This window comes from Bradysia coprophila, unplaced genomic scaffold (genome assembly GCF_014529535.1).
Source record: "Bradysia coprophila strain Holo2 unplaced genomic scaffold, BU_Bcop_v1 contig_358, whole genome shotgun sequence".
NCBI lineage: Eukaryota > Metazoa > Arthropoda > Insecta > Diptera > Sciaridae > Bradysia > Bradysia coprophila.
Genome location: NW_023503616.1, coordinates 4,156,247 through 4,183,171, shown reverse-complemented (window position 1 = coordinate 4,183,171; position 26,925 = coordinate 4,156,247). Strand labels below are relative to the sequence as shown.

General features: G+C 33.1%; 2 protein-coding genes across 3 annotated transcripts in view; one reads left to right on the top strand and one right to left on the bottom strand.

The window, feature by feature from the left end:
- Nucleotides 1-2,334: 2,334 nt before the first annotated feature.
- LOC119081320 (multiple inositol polyphosphate phosphatase 1-like) lies at nucleotides 2,335-4,042 on the top strand. The gene is made up of 4 exons (XM_037190105.1): nucleotides 2,335-2,568; nucleotides 2,633-2,730; nucleotides 2,799-3,733; nucleotides 3,795-4,042. The coding sequence occupies exons 1-4, from the start codon at nucleotides 2,379-2,381 to the stop codon at nucleotides 3,958-3,960; spliced, it is 1,389 nt and encodes a 462-aa protein (XP_037046000.1). The 5' UTR covers nucleotides 2,335-2,378; the 3' UTR covers nucleotides 3,961-4,042.
- A 690-nt stretch (nucleotides 4,043-4,732) lies between these two features.
- Nucleotides 4,733-26,925, bottom strand: part of LOC119081318 (epidermal growth factor receptor) — a 71,312-nt gene continuing 49,119 nt past the window's right edge. For both annotated transcript variants that reach the window (XM_037190104.1, XM_037190103.1), the window contains exons 2-8: nucleotides 10,855-11,077; nucleotides 9,928-10,124; nucleotides 9,702-9,857; nucleotides 9,485-9,595; nucleotides 8,713-9,426; nucleotides 8,193-8,630; nucleotides 4,733-8,128 (exon numbers count right to left, since the gene is read on the bottom strand). In XM_037190104.1, the coding sequence (XP_037045999.1) occupies nucleotides 6,066-8,128; nucleotides 8,193-8,630; nucleotides 8,713-9,426; nucleotides 9,485-9,595; nucleotides 9,702-9,857; nucleotides 9,928-10,124; nucleotides 10,855-11,077 (3,902 nt within the window). In that variant the 3' untranslated portion in view covers nucleotides 4,733-6,065. The remainder of the gene's footprint in view (nucleotides 8,129-8,192; nucleotides 8,631-8,712; nucleotides 9,427-9,484; nucleotides 9,596-9,701; nucleotides 9,858-9,927; nucleotides 10,125-10,854; nucleotides 11,078-26,925) is intronic.

The following is a 26,925-nucleotide window of genomic DNA, read 5'->3' as shown; positions in this document are numbered from 1 at the left end:
AAAGTATTGAATGACAAATGTATCAAATCAAAATTGATTTATTGATAACGGTAGTGGAGATAATGCCTCCACACTTTTCTCCCCACACACATTATTATGACACGTTCAAATTAATTAGCTACCATACCTATAAGGTTATCAAAGCTCAATCTATACATTTTTGTCTGCATCTGATTGCTTTACGACATTCTTTTTCTGTACAATCAATTTTCACCTCGCATAATGATTGATTTACATTAATTACCGGCGATAACGTACACCAAAGCTGTGATAATACCCATAATTTTGAAGTACCGATAGTTGAATTTCTCCGCGTAGTATATAGAAGTAATAATGAGATATATGATTTAGCCAGGTTTTTTTAGACAGGCGATATTTCTTCATGATGATAATTATTCGAGGAAAAGTACATGAAATTGCATAGGCGGCAAGCATATCTCCACTACAGTCATCTAGTTTATCTGATGGTAACTTTTTTAAATTAAGTAGATAATTTCAGCATATTGATAAAAAATCTTTTCCTTCATTAGCTTCACATTCATGTGGATTTATAGATAATACAATCCATATAATTTAGTCGAGGCTCATCGCCCTATTTTGTCCTCCATGTTAAGAGACATGGCCACTTAGCTGAAATTATAGCCTGCATTTGGGCGTTTCGTATTTTATTTTCGATGATTTTTTTTACCAAAATCCTTTTTCAAAAAAGTACGATAGAAAAGTGTTAGCTTTCAATGAAAAATAGAGTAAATAGAGTTTTTGTGTCAAATTGACCAGCTCTGAGCAGTTTACCGAAATTTTCATAAACTGCGTCCTTTTCTCAGAGCTGCGTCAAACTGACACAATCGACTCTATTTTTCATTGAAAGCAAACATATTTTTTGGAAACAAAGGTCGTACTTAAAAAAATCATCGAAAATAAAATACGAAACGCGCAAGCGTAGGCTATAATTTCAGCCAAGTTCCCATATCCTCAAGAGCGCTCACCTCTTGGCAAATTTCTAGCCTATATTTGTGCGTAAAAATATTCGTTTTTTTGGTGATTTCTCTGAACCAAAATCTTTTCTTGAAAAAGTAAAACCGTTAAAGCATGGAAAAATGTGTTACTTTTAAAAGAAAAATTGGTTTGTAAGTCATAACTTTACCCACTTGGAGATACCAATACTCTCTCTAGCATCCAAACTCTCTCAAAAAATCGTTGTAGGGGGGAAAATAAGTTTGAGAAACGCTGATTTTTAATATGACTTAAAACCAACAACAACAACACGAGCGAACAAAGTAGCAGTGATTCATAAACGTATCTACCACCTTAATAATTGTAGTTTGGTTGCTGGGGAGAGTATTGGAGATACCCTTCCAAAACGCGTCATTTACACATTTTGGAAAGGTTTCTCCAAGTGGAATAACTTATCAACCACAAACCAGTTTTTCCTTTAAGAGTAACACATTTTCACATGCTTTAATGGTTTTACTTTAAAAAAAAAAAAATTGTTCAGAGAAATCATAAAAAAACGAATATTTTTTGCGCACAAATGTAGGCTAGAAAGCCAAGGAGTGAGCGCTATTAATAAATCACGGTTCACGATATAAATGCATATTTTGAGTGTAAACTGCACCTTCAAGGAAAGAATGCATCGAATTTCATTTCCCTTTTCGAATTATTCAGCTGCAGATACGAATTACGTACAAAACCGAATGAAAGCTTATGCGAGAACATAACATAACATCGACTTTCGTTCATTTTATTTTATTCACAAACCATCGCATTCGCTTTAAGAGAGTTAGTTTAGACAAGTAATGTGTAGATGGAGTTGATTACGTAGAGAGTGGATTCATTTAAAATTATCAAAATAACAAGGGATATGCAGGACTTTTGCACTAATGTCGATGTGAGTTTACTTGTATACTATTTCAGTATTTCTCAACGAAAAGGCAATGTTTCTTTGCACGATTTAGCACAAAAGATCGAAAGTCTTCACACCTACAAAGTTGAAACCCCCCGCAGGAACTTATCTAATCTATATGTACACCTATTTCGCTTTGGGTGCAGACCAGACCATTAAATTATGCAATAATAAAGATAAGCTAATTTAGGCTGAGGACATAGAAATAAGAGTTGTATCGAAATTCCACGACGCTAATCAAGATTGTTAATTACACTTTATTTATAAACGAAAAATTTATTTTATAATCAAACTTATCATCGAATAATAATCCCGGTTCGTATAGAAAAACTCGCAAATCATTTTAGAAATAATTTATTATTCTCACTCGATCTTGCTGTTGGTTTTTTCTTCTATATTGATAAGATTCACATATAAAAACCATTCGATTTCGTGAGAATTAGGCCAGTCTGAGAATTCAGATCGTTGTGACAAAATGAAGTTCCTTGTGGCTTTCGTGGTTTTGGTTGTTGCCATGGTGGCAGACGCTGGTGTTTCAATGAATAATCCGTTCTTTTGCTACATAACGGATCCAATTCGTTCGATGACAAATATGCACGCAACAAGTACAGCTTATGAAGCCATTCGTCGATTCAATTTTACAACTGTAAACCCTTACATAACAAGTAAGTTGTGCGAGGGCGTTAGAAATTTTCTCAAAACTTAAAATTAAATAAAACTTTTGTGCAGCCTGTACTCCATCGAGATTTTGGTACCTGGGACGATATGCAAGCCGTTTTCCGCATCCCGCATTGATGGATGACATGATTGAATTTGCTGAATCATCGGTAAGTATAACATCCTTAGCTGACAAGGGCACAGTGAAAATGATGATAACTTTCCATCCTACCGTTAGATTCAAGATGACATCGAAAATAATTTCGATGCAGGCAGGACAACGTTATGCAGACAAGATTTTGAAGCTATTCGTGATTGGACTAGAGGAGCGAATTTTAATCAACAAAATGCTGGCTTGATTACAGAGGCGGGTGAATTGGCGATGCAGAATATTGCCAGACGTTTTCAGCAAGTTTTCCCAGATATCTTGACGGAAACGTACAGTGCAGATCGTTTCCATTTTCGACATACCGAAAGTGATCGAACCAATGCATCTATCAGAGCATTAGCAGCTGGCTTGTTCGGACAGGCTGGAGCCCAAAATGTCGTCTATGAGGATGTGCCCGAGAGGGATTGGTTTTTGCGACCATTCGATTTTTGTCCGGAATTTTGGGAAGAAGTAGAAGATTGGGAAGCTCAACGACAAGCTTTTCGTCAAGGGCCTGAATTTGCCGAAATGGTGAGTGAGGTCAACAGGAAACTTGGCTTCCATGGTTCAGCGCCAGCATTAAGTTTCGAAACGATCTATGTTATGTGGGAATGGTGTAGATTTGAAACTTCAGCAACATTTGAGTTATCGGGATCTGAAACTGGTCCAGATTCGGCTTGGTGTGCTCCATTTTCAGTAGCTCACCATCTGTTATTCGAATACTTTGAAGATCTGGGGCACTTCTACTTTTCTGGTTACGGCTTTAGAAATCAACGTTTACTCGAAAATTTGAATTGCGGAATGATCCAGGATATACTGGACCTTATCGATTCGGATGACGATGACAATGTTGCTCGAATTTTCGTGTCATATGCGCAAGAAATTCAGTCAATGTTAGTTGCCTTAGGTTCATTCCGAGATACATGGCCAATGCACCAACACAACTATGCACAACAATCGGGAAGGAACTGGTTAACTAGCTTGATTACTCCACATTCGTCGAATCTGGCAGTCATTCGATATGAGTGAGAAATTTATTATGTGACTGTGTGTTTAATGTGATTAATAACTTTGGTATGATTGCAGTTGTGATGACGATGATGATGATTTGGTTTTCCTGTTAAATGAAAGACCCATACTGGTACCTGGCTGCGATCAACAAACTGGTGTATGCAAAGTGAGTGTTTTCCTAGATAGATTCCGACGGTTCCTTGACGCTAACTGTGAAGAGTACTTCTGCACTACTGACTGAAGCAGTTTGATAAATCTAGAGATTGTGGATTACGAAAATGGTATAAAGTTTTTTTTTGGGGAAATTGATTCAATAAACTCCACAAAATATACAAAATCGCTTTGAATTTTTATTATATATTCAGACAGTTCAGCTTCTTGACCACTTTCCTAAAAAATTGTTAATCTCACTTTCCTATCTAAGGATCTTCAAAAGAGTTCTCAACAATAAGTTCTGTTCTGAAAAATGCTGTCTCATATAGCATATCCAATGTGTTTAAATTAATGAAGTAGCAGATTTTGTCCTGTTACAGACGGCAAGCATAAGACCAGTCTTATCATCGGATCTATTACTTCCATCGATCAAAGTATTTTTAATCTGTTGATTTCAAATCTTGTACTTCAATTTTTTTAACATTCATTTCACTATATAAAGGACCATATTACCCAGAGCTCGTCATTATTTTTGTCGTCATTATAGATAACAGATGCGATAGCAGCAATTATTTCTCCGATTAAAACTTGATCTGAGTCTAACTATGGATCAACTCCAGAATTAATTGGTATTTTCCGGTATACTGCCGATATAATCGGGTCGGGCAAGTTTATATTTGACTAAATTCAATTTTGTTCTCGGATTTAAAGATCTCAGGCGATCGGTGAACTTTTCGATCCGATCTGTACCTCAACTAAAAAACGTTCAGGTCCAGTCCACACTAGAAGCCATCGTTTTGAGTCCGTTTTTGGGACAAGAATCTTACGTAGCCATTTATCGAGTTAAAAGTGAAACAATATTTTTGTTTTTATTAACTCAATTTAATAGAAAGTCGCTATTTACATGTTTATACACCGAAGCTAGAAATCCTTACTAAGTTTATTTTATTGTTTTGTATAAAATTTCTGCCAGTTTAAAAGGCCTTCATAGCATCTTTAAAAAAGAAACACATAAAAAAAAGTTGATTGAATTGCAGTTGACATTTTTCGTTTCTTTTTTCTTTAATTAATGGCACAGACTACACTAATAGTTTTGTCTACTAAATTTCATTTTTAAAATAATTATTTTTAGGATTTCCAAAGTCACAATTGGTTTTCATTTAAATATTTATAATATGCAAATAACGTAAGTGTTTTTATTCATTTTCCAATGCTTTTGTTTTAATTGATTTAGCATTCTGTTTGTTTTTATTTATTTTATTTTAGCATTCGAATAATTAGAAGTGAATCATTGTCACAAAAATGATGTTCGTTGTATGAAATTTCGAAATCGAATTTGCGTAATAAATGAAATTAAAAATGAATTTTGAGTATAAAAAGGGATTGAAAAACTTGTGTCGTAAAAATAGCTATTTTCCCAACGAGTGCCCTAATTTTGCACAAAAGATGTTAGCCGTAGCCAAAATTGAGAACGCATCGTATGAGCAAAACTTCAGTTAAGCCACAAGTTAGGTTCCAGGTTTTCATGTACGGCAAGGGGTGGTTAATTTTTACAAACGTCATTTTTTCGCACTAGTGCGTAAAGTTATATTTATGAAAATCCACTCCGATCCCACTGTCGTACATAAATATTTTTTTTAATTGTCTTAATTTAACACCGTACATTTTTGGATTCAATCTGCCGGATATGTACACACAGCTTATCTATATAATGTTAAAATTTGATTTATTTCGATTTGATAAAATTGTAAAAATAAGAACGGTCTTCGTAAAATGTTTTGTATCTACAAAAAATAAATAATAAAAAAAAACTTACAAAATTTGCAGAGCTACAATTCATCGTATTTCTAAAAATTATTCGCTTTTAATTAAACGTTAATAATATCACAGATTTTTTTTAATTTTCAAATTTTTCTCAACTTCGTTTGCATTCGTTTTTTTTGTTTTGTTTTTGTTTTTTAATAAATCTTCATATAGTTACATAAGTACTTAAAATACTTAAAAATTAGAGGCACGTTTGAGGCACTTAATTATCGCAATTTTCTTTCCTTAAAACTATTTTTAAAAAAATTGTAATTTTATTGTTGATTATTGTCCACTTTTAAGTTGCCATCTTCACAAAGATATATTGTCGGCACAGTCCACAATTTTTTTTAACAACTATAAATAAATATTATTTACCATCGCCATTATCTAAACGGTAGTCTCACTTCGATGTAATGGTTGCATTTCCCGTTGCAGATCGTTGTAATATTCATGGTCGGACGACGGTTCGCCTTCACCATTCAGCGGTGTCACTGGTATTCCAATCGTTTGCGTTGGAGGCGCCGTCGATGTCATTTGTAATGCATTACTCGTTAACGTGCCCATTAAATATTCCGGATTGTCAACGCAAACCGTTTGCACGGTCGGCACACCAATCACATCCATGTAGCCGCCAAAGCCTGGCGTTTGATTTTGACTCGTTGGCATCAAGTAATCGTCTTCGTCTAATGGTAAATCGAGTCGTATATTACCGACACCAATTTCACGACCACTGTTGTCAGTTTCATCATCGCCAGATCCTTTCATTGGATCACTGCAGTACCGCTTTCCAGGTACACTATTTGCATCTAATTCAACTGTGCTCGGTCCCGGCAACATTGTGGTCGATCGAGGCTTTGGTGTCATATAATCATCAGTACCGACTCCGTCTGATCCACCATTTTTCGTTAAAGTTCGGATCAGATCCTTTTCATCTTGACTAGTATAGGCGGGCAGACGCATGTGAATATCGCCCGGTACGGATAAATAACGACCGGGATCACGAGCAAATCCGGAAAACATTTCTTCCAATTGTTCGAATGTTGGTCGAGCATCCGCATTGACGTCCCAACATTGCAATAAAACGATGTAAATGTCTAATGAACAGATTTGTGGTTGTTCCAACTTTTTGCCACCTTCAATGGACGCTAAAATATCTTTCGAGCTAATGTTTTCGTATGGTCGTTTGCCGAACGTTAATAATTCCCACACAGTTACAGCGAATGACCAAACATCTGATTTGCTTGTGAAAATTCTGTGTCGTAAACTCTCCAATGCTAACCATTTAAATGGCATTTTTCCACCAGTTGCTTTGTATTCGTCACTGTCGCTGGACAGCAGTTTTGCCAATCCGAAATCGGTAATTTTGATATGATTGGGATTTTGCACTAAAACGTTGCGGGCAGCCAAATCTCGATGGACTAGCCGCTTCTTCTCCAAATAAGTCATGCCGCGAGCGATTTGAGTTGACCAATTAAGTAGTGCTTTGGATCCAGTTTTGTCCTTATTATTCCTCACATAGTCCAACAACGATCCCAACGGCATTAATTGAGTGATCAATTTGTGTTCAGTAGTCATACAAACTGCCAACAACTTTAACAGATTCGGATGTTCAACCGATGCCATAATGTAAGCTTCCTCCAAAAATTGACGACTAGCTTCGGAATCAGTAGATGAATTAAGGGTTTTAATGGCAATCGGAATTTTGATGTTTTCGTTTTCAGGAACCCAAACTCCTTTGTACACCTGTCCGAATGCGCCAGACCCTAATAGTCCGCCTTGTCGTAGTTCTTGCTCTTTTACAATCTTCAGCTTGGATAGATTTGGACCAACATTTGATGGTCGCAGAGGCTCTGAATCGTCACATCCAGTTAACACCATTGTCATCTTAACTGTTTGCTTATCAGTTTTAGTCTTTTGGTAACAATACAGACCCACACCAAAGAAGAGTACAAACCCGGTCGAGAGCACAACAATCAGAAAGATGTAAACTGGAGAAATGTTCGCAGTACCAGCATGATCAATTACTATAGGGGAAGCTTTTGGACTACAATAAGGACCGGCCAATTCTTCCAAATAAACCTTGTGAGGATAATCCTGGGGACACGTTGATGTGCAGTTGAACAATGTTGAGTTGTCTTTGGGATCACCAAAATAAACTTTCAATTGACGACACTGTATGCAGTTGTCCGCACCGGGGCCAGTACATCCCAAACATTCATCATGGCATGGAAGACAGAAATTCAGTTCATCGACGTAATGATCGTTCGGGCATTCGTCTTCGCATTGTTCGCCTCGCTTATAAACGGAACACTTTTGGCAGACTTGTTCATGGAATCCATAGCCAGTGCATCGTTTGCATCTGGGATGACATTTTCGACAAATTGCTTTACCAGCAAGTGGTCTCAGCATGCCCTGCTCCTGCGGAATTACCCATTCGTAGAAGTAGCCATCTGTTAATGAGAAACAAAATCAAATTAGCCACGGAAGGTCAACAGCGTATTCCAATGAGCTTACCAGGACAAGGTTCTGATTTCTTTAAACACCGTTCGATCATTCCTTCGCCGATAATCGCTTTTTCACACGAAGTACAACCATTCGGACCGATCGTATTCCTTGGGCCGGTACATCCAACACATGTCTCGTGGCAAAATGCGCAGATTCCATTTTGGTTGTACTTCGTTTCCGGACATTCAGGTAAGCAATATTTTCCATCTCGAACATGTTGGCATTCCGTACAATTGTCAGCACCAGGACCACTGCATGAATGTTTGCATTCGGGGTGACACAATCCACATGTCTTTGAGTCAACTTGATATATGTTCGGATAACTTGCACAGGCATCGAGACAGGTGCCGTTAAATTTGAAATGCTTGCACTCGAGACACTGATCTGGACCGGGCCCCCAACATCCATCCGACGTACATTCCGTGGAACATATCAAGTCTTCTGATCCTGCAATGGAAATAATAGCAAATTGAATTCCAACTCCCTTGAGACTTAAAAAATAATGTTCGTCTGAAAGTAAATCACTTACTGCATTCGGTCTCGTTCTTATTGTTGTCTATCATAGATATGTGATCCGAAGATTTCTTAATTTTATTCCAATTGATCTCGCTGGCAAAGCAAAGATTTTTGTTTTCAAGTATCACAACGGCTCCCGAATTAATTCGCTTGAGTGACTTTAGTTCTAATGATTTCAGTGCAGTCTTGACAATGTATAGCGAAGCAAAGTACGTGTCCATCAGTTGTCGTCCACCAATTACTTCAATGTTTCGGAAATACGATAGATTTGTGAAATGTTCATGGTTTCCCTGAATGTTAATGTAGCCGGTGACTTCGCGTAGGGTCGAAAATACTTCCAATCGATCCGGATGCATTTTTATGAATCGCGGACCGAATGAGAAATTCGTATAAACTTGTTGAAAACCAGCAAAACTTTGGTCCAATATTTCCAATGAACCCTCGATGATGGTACAACCTCTGAAGTCGTCAACATTGCCGGAATGAACGATTCCGACACCTGGACATGTTTTCGGGCACGGTCCATTGCACGTAACACATTCACCATTTACAGCAGTCTTATTGTTGGGGCAAGTACGCACACAAGCACCATTGTCTTTTAATAAATGCTCTGGACAGTTTCTAACACACGTAGCGCCATATGCGTATTTACCATCAGGATTTGCTTCCCACAGATAGTTGGTTGGATTATATTTCTGCATCGGCGGGCATTCTTGCTTGCAAATACCTAGAGAGAAGCATGAAATGATTTATTTTGAATTTGAAAAAAAAAATTCCGTTTGTACCGTCATCGTAGAAATTCCGACAGGCCAAACAATCCCTTTGAGTTGGTCCGGTGCAACCACCAGCGCAGAATAAATGACAGCATTCTCGAGGCTTGGTACCAAAGCAACGACCTTAAGAAAGCAGGTTAAATTTAAAACAAATGTTCGAACTACAGATTGAAAGCTCTCCTGGAAAGCTTTTGCAAGCACAGTCCATTTAACTGTAGAAAACACTAACCTTGAGCACACTGTGGCGAACAATTTATTTTACTGAACTTTTGACAATTATGTTCACCTTCGCCCCAACAACCAGCTTCACAAGACGGATGGCAACGTGAACATTCCCGTTCAGGTGACGTGAAGTTGTAAGTGTATTGGAATTTCTCCTTAGGACCTATGTTGTTGTAATGGGTCGGTGTTACATTCGATTCTCTATGGTTTATCTTGTCGCAGTAATCACTTACCCGTAATGATTTCGTCCCAGTTTATAGTACGAATGTGACATAAATTGTAAGCGTTAAACACTCCAACAGATCCAGCCAAAATATCTCGCAATGCCGGTAATTCAAGCGTATGCATCTGTGAATACGTGATGAATAGTCCGAATTTGTCATCTTTGATGTTCAGCTTGAATAACGTTCGCCCTCGGATAATTTGCAGTCTGAACAATGTAAAAAGAAATCGTTTGGTATTTGAGCAATGCCTTTGAAAATTCAGTCTTTGCATTTAGCATACAAAGGAGATTTAAAAGTTTTGAGGACGTTTTTAAATGGCTTTGCTTAAATATAAGTTTACTTTCAGCTGTTAAATTTCTTTCTCTTTCATATGATCAAAAACCATTGCTGCGTTTGCTTAAAAAAAACCATGAAAGGAAATTCATCCCAACACCATCGGAACATGTATACAAACACCGTTAATTACATGCTCGAAGAATGTTAATTAGAAAATCATAAACCGTTCCGAGCAATTAATTTTCAAGAATCCATATATCATATTTTTGATAAATTTCATATCAACTTGTGGATTACTGGTCGTTGTTCTCACATAATTTACGGAAGATTTCAAAAACCCATAGACTCATCGACTTGATGTGATGGCCGAAACACAATTATCTGTTGTTTTTTTTGTAAAGTTTAATTATTATGAAACTTTTTCAACATCTTCAGCGTACACAACACCATTCTTACGAGCATCGGATTTCTGAGAAGTGTTTTCCTGTGTTTGTGTTTATAATGTTTCACCAATACGTAAACAGTCCAACAAGAGATTTAACAACAATAAACTACATAAAAACAATCCATCAATCATTCATAAAATAAAAATCAACGAAATGAATTGAAAGCAAAGCCACGAAAAAAAAAACGCGCACACACACTTTGTTTGTGTCTTACCTTGGCAAAACGATATTTAGTATGTCTACATGACTAATGAGTACATAACCAGTTACTTCGCGGATATGTTGAAGAAAGCTTAAATCCATTTTCGGATCTTGCAGCCATGTTAATTCCAGATTACCATCCACATACGTACAATTCGTAAACCGATCCCGTAAGTTACGATAGTGATGTTCCCGATTCGATGGCACTGACATTCGTCCATTTGTTCCGATGCAAACTGGAAAATTAAGGAGAAAAAATTTATTAATTTTTAAGTTTTTGAATAATAAATTTGGTTGTGTTGAGCGAACATATGCTACGAGGAAACACAATGATGTAATAAATAGATAATCGATCCGATCCATAGTTCAATAACAATTTGGTTCTTCACAATTTTAAGAAATTGTCTGAAGACAGACAAGTAAAACGTTGAAAATAACTCGAATTTACTGCACAGAAACCTAAATTACAATTGTGCGAGTGGAAATTATTTCTTAAGCATGACTTCATTGAACAAAAATCTACCTTACGTAATTAAAAATCTTGAACAAATTGGTTATTGGTAGTGTTAAACAACATTCACATACGGTCTTAACATCTAGAATGATATATACTCAACGAATAAAGTGATTAAGCAATTTGCAAAGTTTGTTGCGACGTATACACTACCATAATCGTGCAACGTCTAACGTCTGTCAAAGAATTATCATTATTACTTTGTAGGAAATAAAAAAAAAAAAATGAAAATTTTTATTTAATTTTCAAATTAGTTACAGAAATCGCAATTAATTGATGTTGTCTGTAATGAATTCATTTATGCCGATAGTACTTACAATGTTTATTGAAAGTCTGCTAAAGTCAGGTTTTTCATTAATTGTCGAGTGAGCCATTTACATGAAGAACGTAAATGAATATCAAATTATTGCGTACGGGTTAAACGCTCAGGTATTTTTCGACTAATGTATAATTGACGACAAGCAATAATTATCTAATTATTTCAGGTATGAAGATTGTGCAATTATGCAGAAAATATTTTCAATCGATTCACAATGCACATATGGATGATATGTATGGAATTAGACCGCAGTCATGATAATTGAAAATTAGTTGATTCAAAATGAAGAAACTATTTTGTTTGAAATTCGGAATCCAATTGTCTAATTGTTTTCATTTATTCGAATTTAAGTGGATTAATCAAAAACCAAATAAAGATTACCTTTAAACAAAAACAGAGAAAAAAAAGAAATGAAAAAAGGAGAAAACATCAACAAATTAAGAAACCATGTCGCGTGTTCAGAAAAACATAATCATTGTTCCCAATCCTCAATAACATGTTACTCGATGGTAATTTTTATTTTTCTTGTCTTTTCTTCTTCGGCGCATAAAAAATGCACCACACAGAGTTTCCAGACACCTTCAATGTTCCACAATAACAAAAACGTAAAAAAAACACACACGAGACTTGCAACGTTGTATTAAAAGACGCGAACGAATAAATATTTTATGATTTTGTATGCGTATGTTGGAGAGAAGTTTAAAAAAAACAACAAATCATGTCGAATGAACTGAAGAAACTGTATTATTAAACATAGACAATTTGCATAAAATATAAGCCACTATCATCACACATCACTCCCACGCTTCTATTGAAATAATATAGGAAATTTCGAAGAAATTTTTTTTAATATTTTTCCCTATGTTAACATACTACAATCGAATCATTATCATCTTAGCTATATGTGTTAGACTCTAAGATTGGATGAGTGTTCAGTTCATTATTTATATTGCATTGTTTCTCTGTGTTTCTAAGGCATACAATATGCAGTGAAGCTGTTTATGATTAACTCTGATTTTAGGTTAAATGAGTACAGTTAAGGAGCAAGGCTTAAAATACGAATTCACTGATGCCTGTAAGGCGCAGGCCATTGAACAGTTCTTGAATTTTTATTAAGTTGTGGGAGTATTGTTACACTATGTCAATACTGCTATCGGTTCAAAATTTAGTATTTATGCATCATAATTGTGTTCCATAGCTAATGGATAACTTATCTCCATCCCCAATGTACATATGAAACAAGAAAATCTGAAGAAAAAAGGTCTGAATTTATGTTTCTCTAATCTGAGATTATCAAATACAAGCTAAGTTTACCATATTAACGGCTCTAAGTTAACACAAAACCGAGATTGACCGGCTATTGTTAAAGAATAAAATTCTAAATAAAAAAGAGCAAGTAACTCATCGAATGTGAATCGATTTGTGTATTGTTCCCAATAAATTGCTTGCAGCTAAATTTGGTTGTACAATTTAGATCGAACGGAAAGATATGTGTGAAGTTGAGAATATAAAAAAGATCGTTACATAACGTTAAATTAATAACAACGATTCAAATTCTTTCGACTGAAGAAGACGGCGGAGAGAAGGAAAAAAAAACTTTAAACAGCCCGATTTAACAGCACTACATAAATGCTGCAGAAAATGTGATTTCGACAAGCGATGGGAATGGTATTTTTCTGATTGTAATAAACTTAAATACATTTCGCTTACCATTTTCGGGCATGGTGTAAAACTTCACTAACAAGTCTTAAATGTTTGGATTTAATTGAAATTTAATTGATTTGTTACTTCGTCATTATTCGGTGTTACATAGAATATAGTGTATGCGAAGACGTGGATCAGCATGAAACTGTTTTGAAAATAGTTAAGATTACCATGAAGTAATTCTAGCTTAAGTAAAAACTACAATACATTACGTACATTACGTTTAGAGCGTACATATGTACCTAAGCTGAAGTGCTTCATTTAGATCTCTAAGTAAAATCTGTTTGAATTAAATGGTAAATATTTTGAATCGATGTGCAAATAGACTGTCTTTAAAATAATAATATTGCTCTTCGCAATCGTCATCAACTGAAGATATTCCTGGTAAATTGTCCAATATTTCATTTCACAGAAATACGGAGCCACAAAATTGATACACAATCCCACGACGACATAAAAGCCACAATATGTCAAATTTTATATTCAAAATTCATTTTGATTTGCAAAACATATGCAAAAGAAAAGTTCGACTCATCAATAGGCTTACATAAAATTACTAAGAAACCGAAGGCGGTTCATTGAATTGGTCAATCAAATTGATTGGTGAATTTATTAAGTGGGTAATGAATAATTTACCATAAATTTGATCTCTGAAAATGTTTTCGCGGAAATATGCTTAACAGAAATCGTTTCTTTTTTCCTATGTGAAAGCATTAACCTATGCTGGACTAGAACGTTTCCTCTATTCATAAAAATATTTATCAATTAAAAACCACTTCAACATCACAAGAAAAAGTAACACGTACACGCTTATGACAGAGAGATGTCATTAATTCTGTAAATTATAAATTATCTTTTAATATATTACGCACATTCGGACGTACATACAAAGTACACTTGAAAGTGTGGAAGAAATATTAAGCGTTTCAGATCAGAAAAGAATTTATCTGTCAAATGTGCACATAACGATATATTGTTGTTAAACATTCATGAATATATCTATGATTTAACGATTCATAGTTTGAGAATAGAAAAAAATTCCTACGCTCAATATTTCTATACACTTCTTCTTCGATTATTAATCATCTCCGTATTGGAATGAAACTTAATTTTCTAATAGCCTCGATCACATGTAGAGTTCAAACAACCATCATTTCATACCTACATGCCACGATCTTTCTTCTTCTTTTTTTCTTCATTATACGATATGAATAATCATAAAAAATAAAGTTTTTTTTCGGTATAAATTAATATTCGGTATGTGAGAGAAGTAAAGTTCTTAAGATTTTAACATGGAGCTACAGAATACGAGGCCTTTTTTTATGAATAATGGATTTTCAATCTTTTTTCTTTACTTAAATTTGAATCAATTCTTCCCTGAGTGACCTCTAGTGCCCTGCATTGGGCACATTTACTGTAATTATAAATTCTTATCCATCCTTTGTCTCTGTTTTATAAATTTTTTTTCCAGTTTTTTGAAGTGTTTGAAGTAGAAATATGTAAGTATATTGTACGGACTCGATTGAGGAAAGACGAAACGAAGCCGAGAAAGTTCATGAAGAATCTCAAATATCTCGTAAAACTTCGTGAATATTTTTTTAACTTTTTAAAATGGACATTGAGATTAAGATCAAGATCAAGTATTGAAGAAGTGTAAAAAAAAATAATATCGGCAACCCGATGTAAACCTCTGGAACTTATTATCACTCTGTACGCCACCATTTTACTACCCGCTGGCATTACATTTTGTTATTCAATGGTTAAAATCAAATGCTGAACATAATAACAAAACAAAAAACATGACTTAACACTAGCAATAATTCTAACAATCTAAAAGGGTGTGTAATAAACTATTGAGTCGCTCTACCACTCAGAGTTTTTTTCTTTCATATTTACAGAACTGTAACTAGACACATTTTTGATATAATAATGAAAGTCTGAAACGTATTTATTAAGAAAAATTGACAATTTGACATGGAAAATTAACGATGTTTCATTACATACGAAACAGCTTTATTTGAGAAAATTAAATAAGTTTTTAATTCATCAGTCTTGGTATAAATGGATGTTATGCGAGTGTATCTATATATTGTATATGTACATGCTCCTCAAACAAACTTATATAAATAGAAGTGAAAGAAATGTACTTGCGATCACTTAACTCTTTTTTTGCTATGGTCTAAAATAAATATTAATGGAAAATAAAATAACTATATCTGCACTCTGGTAGAGAGCTGGAATATAACAGCATTGGTATGTTAAGACAGACACAACAACTTGTTGAATATTGAATATGATTTTAAATGCAACGAAACAATTTATTATTCTTACGCGTGCCTTCACTTCGAAAACATTATACGGATTGGATTTTTCTTCATTTTTTTTTTTTGCTCGCTGGTTGCACACAGACCGAGCAGACTCTCTAAGTATCCGTTATGTATCAGAATGCATTTCGTTAAGTATTGCGTCGGACAAGTCATGTATAACTAAATATTTACGATGGGTTCAACATCAAACAAGATCGAGACAAGCATCAAATTCCTTTTGAAAAAACATTTTGCACAAAACAAAAGGTAATTTCGAATTGGTGTTTTTGTTGTTAGCCTTAGACTTCCTAGAATTACATTCATTTTGAATAAGAGAATAACGTAAAAATTAATCCGTATTGCAGCGAATGAAGACATTGCAATCTCTTACCGCTATCATCTGTTATCGATAAAGTCTTCAGAAAAAAAACGACAAGCCGTGACAAATGGGGTCTTATATCCAAAAAAGGTATGTTAAAAAATGAAGTAAAAGATTTGAAATCAATCTCTTGAAAATCCTTAGATCAAATGTAGTAATAGATCAGATTGTAAAAATGTGCTTGCTGTCTTTGAAAGGTAAGACCGTAAAACTATTTTTTAGAATCTGGACTGAGCATTGGTCTAATTGGTTGATTTTATTCAAGTTTTTCGAAGGTAGATCTAATAAAATGTAATGAAATGAGTAACCATTAATATATTTCATGTATCTAGCAAAAATGTTCCAACCATTAAACTACCTCAATATAAATATAAATTATAGATATTGAGTGAACGCATGTCGTTCAATTTAATAATCTACAATCTGGATATAGTCAATTTTCAAACATAAAATAATTTCTTAAAGAATTTTTACCTCAACGACTATCAATAGAGTGATATTAATAAAACACCACAGGCCAACTATACAAGTAAGTATAACATAAAAACTCATACAAAAGTGAATATGTGACTACACAGACTTTCTCTTCTTGTGCTTCAAAAATATGCAACATTTTTATATATATTACATTTCGTTGTAACTGTTTTTATTTTATGAACAAGAAAAGCCGCTCAGACCGCACATACTTCAGTTTTTTTTTCTTATTCTTCCTTTTCTTTCATCTTTTCAGTGTCTTAATATTGATTAAATTAATCATATTCTTGACTTGAAAGAGTTGAGATGGACATTTAGCACAAATTTTAAATTCAATTAATTAATTAATTAATTTCAAAATAATTTCATTAAAGATCCGCTTCAATTGGGTGTGATGAGTCAAATTTATCATCGATCTCCATTCGACTCGTGTTTATTATACGCTTTTTATTCATTAATTAATTGAGAAAAACGTTAAAATTTCGGAATTTATTAATGTCTACGATTTCTGGTTTCTTTTTTTTCTAAAAGGAATGTTGTAAATGAATAAATATAATCATAATTTTCGATATTTTGTTGCCATTTTTCTGTCGATTTCATAGTCTCTCTTTAATAAATATTTACAACAATATGTATAAAAACAACCAACGGGTAGATCTGATAATTTTCTGACAGAGACTGGAGAGAGATTACGGCTGCATTTCTCTATTCTCTTCTCTATACTCTACCATCAAATCTGTGCACAGAAAATGCACAAAATGTGTATGTAATGTGCACATAATGTGCACATAAATATTTGTACACATTATGTGCACATTACATACACATTTTGTGCAATTTCTGTGCACAGAATTGATGGTAGAGTATAGAGAAGAGAATAGAGAAATGCAGCCGTAATCTCTCTCCAGGTAATGTAAAAAAAAATCGTTTGTGGTCATAATAATCTTTTGAAAAAATCAACTCGGATCATTGTTCATGTAAAAGAATATTTTCTTCTTCGATAAACTCAAACAATCGAAATATTATTATTGAAATTAAAAATCGATGATGAAGTAAGATGATGATGATGGCGCGTTTATATATTGACCATACAATTTTTCTTTTATGGTTTATTGTTATTATCTTATTCATATAAACATTTTAAATACTTAAAAGAATAAATTTTTTTTATTGATGTATCGTGCACATTGAATAATGGCCGAAAGGTAAAATGAATTTTGTTTTGTTGTTTAACGGCGCGGTCTAATCTAAAAGAGAGAACCATTTGCTGTTATTAAACTCATTCTATGTTAGGTTGACTAACGATTTCAAATCGTGCTCTAGTTCATAATAAAAACCAATTTTCCACGAATGAGCGTGAGCTTATATAAATTGTTAAAACGAAAATTTGTGAAGAATGAATTGTGTGCACAATATAATAAACGCGTCGATCAATTTGTAAACACAATTTCGATTTGAAAGAGCTATGTTTGATTTTGAAGCTGTTTAATTGCATTTAACTAATTAAATTTAATAAAACATTACTTTTTGTTCTGGTGGATTCAACCTTCACAATGACAACAAGATTTGGTCATACTAAATCCCAATTACTGTATTGAACTATGAACAATAAGGAAAAAAGTAATTTAAATAAATATTTTTAATTGAGTTCTTTGGTTATGAAGTTGTTGTCCTCGGTGTTTTTTTTAAGATTACCGTTATTAAAGGCACAAGACCATTGTTAAAGATTTTTTGCAATCTTGTGATGAAGATCACAAACATACAAAAATGAAAGTTTTATCAGACTCCAACTCGAGGGGGAAATTTCGTTGTCAATGATTTGCTATGACCTTAAGAGGATTTTATATGCTGTTTCCACAGGATTTTCGAAGATTTCCACAAATTGTTAAGGATTTTTGAGTGATGAGGATTTTCTAGGATTTCCAAGGATTTTTTAAGCTCTGAGGATTCTTTGAGGTCTTCTTCGATTTTGTAGATTTTCTGATTTTGAGGAGTTTCTTGTTTTGAAAAATGTTCTAAGGGTGATAGATTCTTTAGGTGATAGACGATTTTCTGGTTTATCCGCCCTCGTTCTAATTGGAAAGTATTACATGCGTATGGTCCGTTTTTGATTGGGAGGAAAGCGTTTGTGTTATTCATTATAGTTTCTGAGGCGTGTGGCTTATTTCATTGATAGAAAAAACCTTTTGAATTCATTCACGAAAATGTCATAATCTCAACCCACTCATTTCACGAAACTATCAATCTCACACCTCTTCTTTATTATCATTGCAATATATTGGAAACTACTTCCGTTTTAATTACAATTTTATTTAAATATTTTTTAATTTCATTTCCAAAAAAACATTTCACAAACAACTTGATTTTATGAATGAAAACCTAATTTACAAAATTGAATGAATTTATTATTTCGAAACATAACTAGTAAACCATTCAACTGAAGAAAAACAAATTGTATGTGTCGAACATAATATAATAACTACACGCAGTGATATTATTATTGTTTGCATCCAGCATCAAACCACAGTATGTCTTTAATCATAAGCCTCGTTTAGAACCTCTAAGATAATTTAATTTACGTAGGCAAACCACAATATGGTATACACCTCTTTTACATAATTCAATTAATTTTCCAATTTTTTGTACACTTTTAATTTTATTAACCATTTTTGTACAACGTAAAATGAACCAGAGGACGACTGATGTGATGACGACTACATTGGGAATTTGTTTTTACTGAATGAACTGTTTGTATTAAATTACTATTAATATGCGGTGTGTGCCAATACGAAAATTGAGTGGGCGCATCGGTTTGTTGTTTCTATTACGTACCGTAATTACATCATTAAATATTCTGTGAACTCGTTGTTTTTGATGTTAATGAACAGATTGAAAATGACTTGGAACAGTTATATGCGTTGAAGGTATGTCTTGTTACGGATAGAAGAATAGGCGACAAAATTCAGGTTCAGAGATCAGTAAATAATGCGTCCATTCATAGGTAACTAGGGGGAATTTCACGTTTCAGATTTTCCATTTTAACTTTTAAATTTGAAATTCAGATGGTAAAATTGAATAGATTTTTTTTTCTTGTCTATATTACTGTTGGAATGTAATGCTATATCAATCACACCCACATTGTTGTTCCTTAAGATATTTTCTTGGTTATATATTTTCCACTTTGTTACAAAAGCAAAAATATTAAATGATTGAATTATAGGTAAATTATAACTTAGCTAGCGTATGAATTTCCTAGTAAATTTATTGTTTTTCAGTATTGTGCAGCGCATTAATTATCATTTATATTTGTAATTCAATGACAAAACGTAGATTGCACACTTGTGGAGGCAAATTCGCTGTTACAAATTATGATCAAAAGCCTGAACGTTGAAATGTCTTTCTGTTATATTTTCTGTTAGACATTGACTACTACACTGGTACACAAACGAAATATATATTTAAGATCATTCGTCCGACACACGTTTCTATTGATTTGAATCTTACCATAAAAAACCATCATCATACATATGGCTCTTTTTGGAATTAACAAACATCGTAGCACATATTGTGATCTCATTTACAATAGAAAAGAATTTCAAAATCAAACAAATGGAAAAATTCTTTATAAATTATTTTAACAAAAAGTATATATCGATGTCTGTATGTTGTATAGCTTCTACGAATTCGATACCCAAAGATATTTTATTAATTTCAACGATTGTTTCGAAAACGATATATATTGACTTAGTCCATGTGAAAATATTCAAAACATTTTTATCAGATTAGGTCCACACATACATAAAGTCTTCGGTTCACATTTGTTTGGAGGCATTTTTATGTTCTGACTCTGAAACCTTTTCGAAACTATTTGCAATCCAATGACCATCAATGCTGAGCGGACATTGTTTTTTTTTATTTAATAAAAATTTCGAAAACAATCCTTATACTCGATATATGCTCTTTTTTCATCTCGCGCATTCATTTCTGTGTAGCTTTTTTTTCTGTTAAATAAAAATTGTTTAATAAATGGTCACGACAACGCGGATGAACACAGATGGGAGAACGTAATAGCCATCGCAAATATTTGGTGGATGTTAAAATATTTTCTTGAAATATTTCTTTTACATTAACCGCTGTTTCAAGTCGGCGACAACCGATTAAAACTGAAGGTATGCAATATTTTAGGTTACCATTATCCATGTTAAACAAATACATTTTTGTTTAATTTTGCAATTAAATCGATTGTAAGTTGTACAAAGTCGAACGGAAAGGAGCAAACAGAGTTAAAAGCAATAATGAAAAAGCGCGAGGATATTTGAGAAGTTTTAATGATGAACAAAAAAATAATCGTTTTAAAATCATCGAGTCGTTCTGACCTTTAACAAAATATAATTAGTCTTTCAGGGTAACTAATTTCTGTCTTTTTTTCACATGTTATATGTCAATGGTTGGATATAGTTATCGATCTCTGTATAAATCAGTATTACAATCGTACAATCGTACAAACCATCACATAAACAGAGCCTTCTGAATATTTTGTTTTAAAATTCATATATGCCGAGTGCCACTGTAGCAAATATCGACTGCTATGAAATTTGTCAGAAATTTATCTTCATCCACCTCCGAGAGAGATTAAAAATTATTAATCTTCAAAAATTAAAATATTATTAATCGGACGTTAGTTGCTAATAGCTACTTCTATACTCTTCTGTCCGTTTTTTTATTTTTGAAATGATTGAAAAGAATGATAGACCATCGAGTTAATATCCTCATTAATAATAAAAACTAATAAAAGTAATTCGAAAGCACAAAAAAATGAACACGTTCGTATATACTTATACCTTTAACAAAACGAGGCACGGTCTTTTTTCGCTCACAAAAATATATTTATATTTAAAACGTTCATTAATTGAAAAGTCCAACATGTGTGGTCCGTGGAGTTTCACAATAAAAGCTGTCCACAAACGTTATCATCACTTCATGTATAAGTAAATTAATATACGTAAGAGCTTATTACATGTTGAGCAATCAAACAGTTTAATTTTGAACATTTTATTATAGAAACCAATTTATATTGCTCATAAGGAGAGATAATAGAAATCGTGCACTCAGCCAGATGAATAATTATAAGAAATTTTTAAATTAAAAAATCTCCTTAACCGACAATCTAAGTACCATTTCTGTGCTATTAATATCTGCATTTAACGAGATCTATCTTATAAACTCAACACATTTCGAATTAAATTGTTTCAATGTTGGTTTTATCATTTAAGTATCACCTGAACTGGCACCTTTTTATCGTTGTCGTTTGCAATTATTCTACATATATGAAAGTCATTACAACAATAAAATGCTTAAAATTGTAACGATTGTTTACTGCTGAAGCAATGAGTGCATATTACACTGGGCCATGTATTGTTTTTCTTCGTAACAAATCATTAATTATTTAATGCAGCTAACACCACTGCATCTCATAATATCCCTTTGTATGCATTGTGCATTATATCTATAAAACATTTGGACATGCATAAATTACGTTTCATTCAATTCGCAAACAAACGAAAACCCATTTAAGAAAGAAAATGAAAAATTCTTTCGATAATATCCAGAGTTCACGACTTGTATGTTTTTGTTGTTGTTCGCAACATTTTTAGACAACATAGAAAACAACACCCATTCAGGCATATCGCAAAAAAAATTGTTCCATTATAGGTAAACATAAGTACACGATATTTCGTATATAACTGCTCTATTGAACAGTTGATTTATATATTTTTATGGCCGCACAGAGTACAGCTCTGTCGATGCAGAGCAGTAAAGTACATTTAGTTCTTGTATTGTTTTTATTGTACTCGCTGAAACGTTGCTCAGCCACTTCTCTACCAATATATTAAATCTTCTACGCCGTTCTTAATAGTAGTAATAAAAATCAAATGACTCTCGACGTTGATTTCTATAGCTTTTGCTGAAACAATGTTGAAACTATTCTTTTAGCCATTGTACCAATTTTTCCAGGACCAGGACAACGCTATCCCTTTTTTTCTAACCATCTCGATTTTTAGACTTTATTTAATACACCAGTTCAAGTACTGTTCTCTTCATGGAAAAGAATGTGGAGAGCTTTCAACGCACTTAAAATTTGTTAATTGATAAGTGACTTGAGTTTTCAAGTATTCGAAGAATTTTTGTTAACTCACGACGGTAACCAGAAAAAGGTACTCGTGTATCTCATAAACTTTGTACTTCACGTTGTACAAAGAAACTAGCAATACGTGACACATTGTGCATCAATCACAAAGCACACAATAAAGTGCCAAAACAATGGTTAGAAAAGATTCTAGCACGGATACACACATATGGAGTCATGACGAGAGATGTACAACAAGAATAATATCCAGAAAAATGTAGTTATATGGTTGTATCGGCTATTGTTTTCCAGTGCATACAAACCGAAAGCGATAAATGTATTCGTATGCACTTTTCACGATACCACAATGATGGCTCATAAAAATACCACAATGACATGATGTACATAAATCTCTGCAGCATCAAGTCTATCTGCTTATAATAAAAGTCCTCATATGAAATTTAAAGTGCACCATGTAACACGAGATGAAGAACATTGTAATGATAGCTCCGTTGTTGCCGCCATTTTGATTGCATGCATGCTAAACATATAGGTACATATATATGTTGTATATATATTATGCAGTGATTGCATTACGGCGGAGTGCTTTATGTATGGCATATTAATCTAGATATACTTATATATTGGATTTAGATAGTCCAGAGTCGGAATGCGAATGTGGTGGATTAAATTGATTTACGAAATAAAAAACCACAAAAAGGAAAATTTCTTGTATAAATACATTGTACTGAGGAACTGGCCTGGCAGTGATTTGCATGCCTAGAATTTTAAACAAAGAACTCTTGTGTCAGAAAATTAATAATTTTCGCTAATGAATCTTTGATTAAATATGCATTGTGGAACTAAAAATAGTATTGACTCTATAAACATTGTTTCATAAAGTGGGTTTACCCAACTTATAACAAAGTAAAATGGCTACAATATTCGGTAAAAATAAAATTGACAAAACAAAAAAAAAATGAAAGAATTTGAACGTTCAAATTTACATTTTTCTAATATTTATAAGTACCGAAACAACGACCACAAATATGTGTTTCTATTGTATACATTCTACATTGAAAATAATGAAGAAAAATCGAAATAAACCATTTTTCCAATACAAAACACGCCAAATGTTTATTAACAATTATGGAAACAATCCATAAGAGAATACCTGTGTTTGAGTACGTTTCTTAAGTCGATAACCTCATGTAAATATTCTATGTAAAACATTCATGTAAACAACTTATAATGCTGCATTTATAGTCTTCGTTTTTCGTTTAGGATCATGCTGCCCCGACAAGTCATATGGTAAACTTAAGTAAATTTCGAATAATATGTTTGTTTGTATTTTTCGATGTGTTTGATAAAAAATTAAAATTATTTCGATTCAATTTAACTTATGACCTGTTACAGACGGCAGGGATATTAACGACTAAATCTGTCACTTCTTTTGTTGCAACAATTGTTCGAAGGAAATTCTTTTACTTCCTTAGTTTAATTATATCTTTAACTGTAGGTAACACTGGCCCAAGCTAATCTCGAGTCTAATCGCTTATATTTGTCATCGTTGTATATAACAGCTAACTAACCGGACTAACCGTTTCTAAAAAGTTTGTTTTATAAATTGTTTTCTGATCGATGTAATAAATGTGATTCATCGATTGTCTTTTTTATCAATTAAACGTAAGGATTTATATACGCGTGATGTGGTAATAGCAAAACATGCGCATCTTCATCAAAATGTTAAAGGTAAAAATGTCGGCCATACGGCGCCAATCTAATGTTGTATTGAATTGTAGGAACAAGTTTTCATCGATGTGACCATAATTGCATTATACTCAATGAATACACGTAAGTCATATGAAACTGCGTAGAATGACAATAAAATTGCGAAATTGTTTTTATAAAAATAGCAAGTGGATGTAAAATGTAAACAAACAAATAATTATACAGAGAACCATTTATATTCCGATTAAGTTCGTTAAACGACGAACAGTGCGGGCTGTACGGATCACTACCAATTTGATTATGGGGAGGTGAATGTCAAAAAACCATGACTAAAGAAAAAGATGTTGTTATTTTGAAAAGCGCAGAATTCTCGAAAGAACTCAGCCACTATGACGGAATATCGTTGAAATATCGTTAAAAACCAGTTGATTTACGATAAAATTCGTAAAAATGCACAAATGTTATCGTAAAGAGGTAATCTCGTGGTACATTAACACGTTGAAAACAACATTTTTTCGCGATGTTAGTGGTTAACATTCCAATCAGTTGATAACCCGTAAGCAAGGTGTACCGAAACATGGATCCTAGCTAAAATCCATTAAGTAATTAATTTATATTTAATAGTTATCGTAAAATATATTTATAAAATAAAAGAATTAACAAAATTTTTCTGAGAATACCATAATAAAACATGCATTAAAAGATTAAAATGATGAAGGAAAAAAAAAAATTGAAAGAAAAAAATATCTTCAACAGGTCAACACCGACCATTTACATTTTCATTAAAAAAAACTTCAAAACATTTTTTTTTTCTCAAATATTTTAATTTTATTTTCTTACTGTAATGGAATGAAACGGCTGTCAAATATCATAAACGTTTCTTTGGTTTATTATTTGGCGGCGAAGATATTTTTAATTTTTTTTTATTTATAATAATTTTTTCTTCTCTGTTTTCTTCATTAATTTGATTTATACAACAAGATAAATTGATAAATTTCAAACGATGTTGGGTTAAAATATCTTTAAACATTTTACATTTGGACATTCAATATCTAACGATGAACATATATGGTACTGGCAAGATGGACAAGAGGAACGAATTCTAGAAAATATTCAAGTGAAACATGAAAAAAAGGTGACTTGGTAGAAAAAAAGACGTGTGTATATAGACACAGTAGGGGGTTGATATCAGCAGGTTTTCGTTCTATCTGTGTGCCTTTCAAAAAAGTATTTCGAAGATAAATTTTTTGTGTTCACCAATTACGCTACTCGTTAAAGTGGCAATTTTAATTACCAGATGAGGTCGTTTGAAAGCGTAGTACATTTTGTATATTGGTAGTCGACATAGGTATGTGAGCCAATAAATTCAAATTAATGGTGAAACTCACTCATATGACGATAGAAATATATCGATTTTGGCAAACAAACAAAAAAACGAACAAATCAACACTTGCGTTAAGGTCAACCAATTCAATAACAACGAAAAGAAATTTGGAGCATTTTTTATCCATCATGTTATGACAATAGCAGCCGCGTATTATATACTTGACATTCTTGTCTGTTTTCTAAATTCCTTAAAAGTTGCATCGTCCGTCCTCTAACAACTTTTTTTCACACATTTTAGAGACCATATTAAAATGATCACTTAATCAGCATTCCAAATATTGATTTCGTGCATTATAACACACGACGAAATATTTTTAAATTAAAAAATCTCTTTGTCTATCCACGCCTTGATAGGCCGAATGTACTCAAATCTAATTTTAGTCATGGTCGTATGCGCCCACAAATTTGTTCACCGATTTTAACAGCAGAGAAAAAAAAACTGTGTAGGCTTCCATCAAAAGAATCCATATGATTTGGAATTATACATTTGTAATATAGCTCGTGCACATTTTGAAAAATTTCGAAACATTTCGGTTATCCCATTTACTATTTGAGAAAAAAAAGCGGAAAAAATAGAAATTTAAGCTGTATGACCAACCAAATCAATATTAATAACAAAATGACCAAGTGGGTGGATTGTTTACTAAGTATATCGTTGTGATGATGTCAAGAAAGATCTTCCTCGTCATTATCGTTTCTTTTTTTTTAACAGCAGCTGAAAGAGATACCAAAATCAAAACTAATTGGTTTGGCGTGTGGTTTATGGAATTAGATTCATTTGTCTTAGTTTCCATTTAATAGTTTCAAAAAATATTTTTCTACCCACAACTATGGTCTATCAATAGGTTTCTGTTACAGCGAACAGCGAACGCATTAAACACAATGGAAGGTATCTCTGAATTGGACAAGCCCTATTAGATGTAGCGCTACAGAAAAAATAATCAGATGAAAACAACGAAAAATTAGTTTACGTACTCTGCGTACACAAGACATCATTTAAATCTTGTTTTTTTTTTAAGGCAAATGGATATGAATATTTAAGAACATACATTATCTAAAGGTTCATGACCATATGGCATACATCATATCGCATTGCAATATCTTTTTATACGTTATTGCTGGAATACACGTAATTTTTTCGCGC